The sequence below is a fragment of the Epinephelus lanceolatus genome, chromosome 5 (genome assembly GCF_041903045.1).
Source record: "Epinephelus lanceolatus isolate andai-2023 chromosome 5, ASM4190304v1, whole genome shotgun sequence".
In the NCBI taxonomy this organism is placed as follows: domain Eukaryota; kingdom Metazoa; phylum Chordata; class Actinopteri; order Perciformes; family Serranidae; genus Epinephelus; species Epinephelus lanceolatus.
In genome coordinates this window covers 14,150,722-14,155,905 of record NC_135738.1, presented here as the reverse complement: position 1 = coordinate 14,155,905, position 5,184 = coordinate 14,150,722, and the positions used below count along the sequence as shown (strand labels likewise).

The 5,184-nt window shown below is 43.3% G+C and overlaps 1 protein-coding gene across 1 annotated transcript; it reads left to right on the top strand.

The window, feature by feature from the left end:
* The first annotated feature begins 909 nt into the window (after nt 1-909).
* On the top strand, nt 910-2,531 carry c5h11orf96 (chromosome 5 C11orf96 homolog). Its single transcript, XM_033634546.2, has one exon. It carries the CDS (start codon nt 1,320-1,322, stop codon nt 1,698-1,700), a length of 381 nt encoding a protein of 126 aa, XP_033490437.1. The 5' UTR covers nt 910-1,319; the 3' UTR covers nt 1,701-2,531.
* Nucleotides 2,532-5,184: the final 2,653 nt, after the last annotated feature.

Sequence of the window (5,184 nt, the reverse complement as noted above, 5' to 3'; positions counted from 1 at the left end):
AGTTTGGGTAGGGCGGGTGTGAGAGGTGGTGGATGGGTCCACCAAAACACCGACTTTCAACCAGGAGAGCAGTGTTTGCATCCCGTAGACCCCTCTGTCTGCTTCTCTCTGGAATCACTGTTTCATTTTTCCAAAACTATGATAATATTTCTTCAGGGAGTGAAAGTTAGTTACAGTGTGGGCTCCATGCTTACTCCGACAGCTTGTTGGACCATCACAAAAGGGCGGGGCTTAGCAAAAGGTCAATTTGGCTGGTTGTTGTTTATCACCCAGACCCTCAAATTTCAGGCAAACTGTTCTTGAATCACGATTAATACATGTGGCAATGCATACGTTGCACAATAAAAAAAACCATCTCCCAATATAAAGCAATGCAATACAAAGACACCACAACTCACAGACACCAAAATTGCCCCACAGTTGAAGCAACACCTCTGTAACTGACTCTTTACAAAGGTAGTTATTTCTTGCAGAGCTGTGTCCAACCCATGTCTGTCCCAAGGACACACTGTCCTGTATTATGCCATTGAAACATGAATTTAAGTCTCTCAACCTTGACTTTGGTTTGGACCACTTCTCTCTCTGCTCTAATTCTGAATCCCGAAAGACTCACTGCATTTTACGCCTTCATTTCTCCCCCCACTGTCTTTCTGCCCTTCTGTCTCGAAAGCTCTCTCACCCCTACAAATCCGCCAAAGCCCCCTCACCCAAGCAAACACACAGATATTCTCTCCTCATATGTTTATTTTGGTGGGGTGACTCTGACTGGCTGACTGCTGCGAAGGCCGGAACCGTGACGGAGAGGGAAGGAGGGGAGAGGGAGGGACCTGGCAAACACAGGGAGTGGGGAGGGAGAGAGAGAGAGACAGTGAGTGGGTAGTGTGCTGCTATAAAGGCGAGTGCTGGAGCTGCTGGTGGCATTAACCTCAGCAGACTGAGACTCACACACAAAACGAGAAACAGCCAGAGAGAAAAGAGACAGCAGAGTTGAGACAGAAGCACTCACATCGAGGAGTGAAGAACACAGGCTGATTAGAGCTGATCGAGAGCAGTTATTTCTTTGAGATTGGTAATTGTTGTTGTGCCTGGACCTGGAGGTTTGAGGAGTGTTTGTTTGACTTTGGATGAACTCTTTTTTTGTTGCTCCTGAGACAGAGACTTCTCTTCAAACAGGACAAAGCACCAAAAACAGCAAGGACAGACAAGTTTGAGACGTTCACAGGCAATCAGCTGTCATCTTCCAGCTGCGTCCACACTTGGTGTTGCATTTGATTTGAACTACATTTATTTTTATACTAATTTGGGCTTCTGGTCTACCAATGGCTGCTGTGCGTCAGATGGTTATGGAGGCCTCTGGCTTCCACGTCCTGCCAGCCCACCTTATGGCCTCAGCCATGGAGGAGTTCCCCCAGCAGCTGCCTGTCCCCAAGTGCCCAGCAAGAGGCAAGAGCCGCTCCCGCCGACCTCGTGAGGCTCGCTTCAAAACACAGCCTGTCACATTTGCTGAGATCGCAGAAGTAGAAGAGGAGGGTTCCTCGCCACTGGAGGAGGAGAGGGCACGCCGCTCCTTCCTGCAGTCCCTGGAGAACCTGCGGAGGAGCACACAGACCCTCCACTGTCCACCGGCTGCCCATCACAGCTGCACCCCCACACCCACACAGGCCAGCCTGGACTCAAGTGACTCCGACTCCACTCAGTGAGAGGTGGGACGTGCCCATCTCCTGGCAACCATGTTCCTCGCTTCGCCTTGACGCCGCTTCAAATGGAGGCCAACTGAACTGAACCAAACTGGCCTGTCTGCCAGCCTGCCTGTGTGTGTAAGCTGCTGCTGCCTGCATTTAATCTATACTAACATATCAACATACAGTGTATAGCTTGAAGATGCACATCTGTAAAGATCTCCACCAGTGCCACAGGCTGGTTATACTGCTGTATAGATATGACGAGTGTGAGAGTAGCAGATGATGCTGTGTTGAACACACCACTCTTCAAATGTATTCCTTTTCTACTGTAGATGTCTATGAGGAAAACTTGAATGATGAAAGTTGGTTGATATTTTTCCATTTTAAAGTTGTATAGGTATTTTTGTTTCAATCCAGATTTTTCTACTTCACCAGTCACCATACAAAGGACTGTTAAGTTAGAATTGTGATTTACCACACTGTAAATACTTTGACTAAGCAATGTACGGAGTGCCGGCAGTGACCCGGCCGTCACTGCAGCGGCGGAGTACCATTACAAAGCTTTGTCAGGACTTGAGATCTTGTTTTCCAGCTTCACAGTGAATGAAATCTCTGCTGTTGCTTCAATTCCTGAGCGAAAGAAAATGCCTTTCTAAATGTCCTTATTTATTCTATATTTTGTTCATAACCAAGTGGAGTTGTAGATGTGATATTTTATTGCTCTTTCTGACTTCTAAAGTCACCTTGACTTTCAAAGAAAATCATAACCTTTATACTTTATATTTGTTTTACTTTATACATATATGTTACGATGTTTGTTATATGTACTTTAATAAATATTTTCAAGTATTTTGAGTCATTTTCTGTTGCCATTTCTTTTACATTTCCTACTTGGAGGTGCAATTGTTGGAACAAAATACCGAAGTTGGCATGAGTTATTCAGATATTTTTGACATTAACTGTACTGAAACTGTAATCCAACCTGATTTACACTCAGTCAATGATAGAAACTACTACAAATGAACAATAAGAGGACATGCAAAGGTCAACAAGTCCCAGCACCAAGACAATGGATCTGAGAGAACAATAGCAACCCTGCAAGGTTGAAGAGATGGATGAAGAGATACAGTCCCATCACAAAAGTTTATGACATAAAGGAGGAAGTTAGGTGTCATGTAGCCTTTACTGCAGTGATACTCAACTTAGGGTGCGCTCTAAATCACATAGTTTTTCTTTTTACTTTTCGTATGTACTGCAACTGCCATTAAAAAGTACGTACTGTATGTTCATGCTGTTGTTGCTAGCATTATATTTGCGAAAGTTAAATTACGTCTGCATTTCGTAGTCAGTGATATTTTTATATTTATGTCCTGTTGTTGTTTGTAATATTTATGATTCTTTTTTAACTTAAACAATCAATATTCCTATTATCACTGTTCGACTGGCCATGAGTGCATGAATTCGCTGTCAGTCATCATTGCAACTTCTGACAGCTGTCAATGAGCTGTCGTCTGTTTGCAGCTCAGTCGATGTGACATATCGTCCGCTGTCTAGACCAAAAAATCAGACTGGATGTAGTAGAACATCCTGGTATTTTTGGCATACTGCATTTGTCACATACTATGTATTGGAACATACTGAAGCTTTTTTGGCATACTATATTGTATGGTAGTATGGAGATTAGAATGCACAGTTACAGCAGGCTAGGGCACTGCGTGGCCCGCCAACCATTTTCATTTTAGAATTGATTTTAAAGGGCCACTGTGTAAAATGGGTTGAAAACCATTGAAAACAGTGACATCAGTGGTCAAATTCTAGATTGCAGGGCTCACTCGCTCACCCCTCCCGTCAGGTAAATGACGGTGGCCTCGTAGGGACAAAAAGCCTTGCGCAGACACGAGTTTTTCAGGAGTAGGTCTATCTAGTGACAAGGTAAATGTTTATTTAGTAATCTAAACCATGTTACGATATTGTAATGAATCCCTCACGCACAGGAGACCAGAGTAGCTTTCGGGGAAAAGGCCCGTTTATTTGAGCACTCCAAAAACTCCGGTAACACTCCAGGGGGTAAAAGACTCCGTCCCAAACTCTGACTCTTCTAGCGTAACACACACACTCCATACACACATACTCGTTTACAATACCAAGTGGGCACCCCCTCCCCTCTCTGCTCCACCAATCTCCAGCCCGCACACTGACTGACAGCGTAGCCTGTAAACAGAGCTCAGCTGTTTATTTAGCCTAGCAATATCTCCGGACTATAGTAGCTGCAATGGACGACTTTGAACGCGATTTTGAAGAGTTTCTTGTAGCGGACACAGACCCAGAGCCATGCCTGTTTGAGCCGGAGCATACAGATGAGGAACTTGGATGCTGAGCGGGCGAGACGAGAGGCTGAATCCTCCGCTCCCATTTTGCTGCACAGAATGGGATTCGGTGCTACCATCGTTGGGGAGATATATCATCAGGAGGAAAAGCGCCGCAGAGAGTGCATCACAAGGAGTGAAGTTGCGTCTTCTTTTCCTCGCAGATGACGGTTCGGGTTCATTCTCTCCTGTTGTGTGGTAAGTGTGGTCCATTCGCAAACTTTATAACCAAAACAACTTTTCACTACTCTCTGTCGACGAACTACTAACACTCTCTGCTGTTTCCTCCTCCTCCTTCCTTCCTTCCGCTGTCTTCGTTGGTTTATATATAGACGCGAAATGCGTTCTCTGGCTGGCTGGATTGTCCGCTCGGTCTGCCGTTCATACATGGCAGCGCAAGATGGCGACCTCTCTAAAGCAAGGCCCTTGCTATATATAAATATAAAGCATAATTATAAGGCTACGAAAACCAAACGAATTTTATTTTATAGCGATTATACACTTATATAAACATATTAATGGGTAGAATATTCAGATTCAGATATGATGCCAAATGCCAAATATTACACACTGGCCCTTTAAGATTTTACTGATCATTTTAAAAGATCACTGGGGTCTGGCCCGAGCTACATAGCAGAAATGTTGACATCATACGAGCCAGTTTGCAGCCTTAGAACCTCAGGTGGGGCCATTCTGACTGTTTCAAAGTCGCAGCTTAAATTTTAAGGTGATCCCGCCTTTGTCATCAGGGCCCCTCGACTTTGTTATGACCTGTCAGTCTGTCAGTAACTTCTTAAAACCCATCTTGATCGACTTGCATTTACATGATGCTATCTTTTTATTTAGTTTTATGTCTTCTTTTTATTGCTTTTATTCTTTTTATTTGTATATTTTTATATTAACATCTTGTGTCTTGCATTTTTTGTTTTCTTGTTTTAACTTTCTAACTTTCTTTATCATTCTGAGTATGCTGTTTTTGCTTTTACCTTGTTTGTTAAAGCACTTTGTAAACTCTAAACCTAAAAGTGAAGTGATTATTATTAATAATATATCATTTTCTAATTCACAATGAAAATAAATTGATACATACTTGGATTTTTTAATTTTAATGTGGAGGTGCCATGGTTCACTATACA

Bases quoted from the DNA above. Each gene is read 5' to 3' on its own strand.
- c5h11orf96 (XM_033634546.2), top strand. From the start codon at position 1,320: ATGGCTGCTGTGCGTCAGATGGTTATGGAGGCCTCTGGCTTCCACGTC.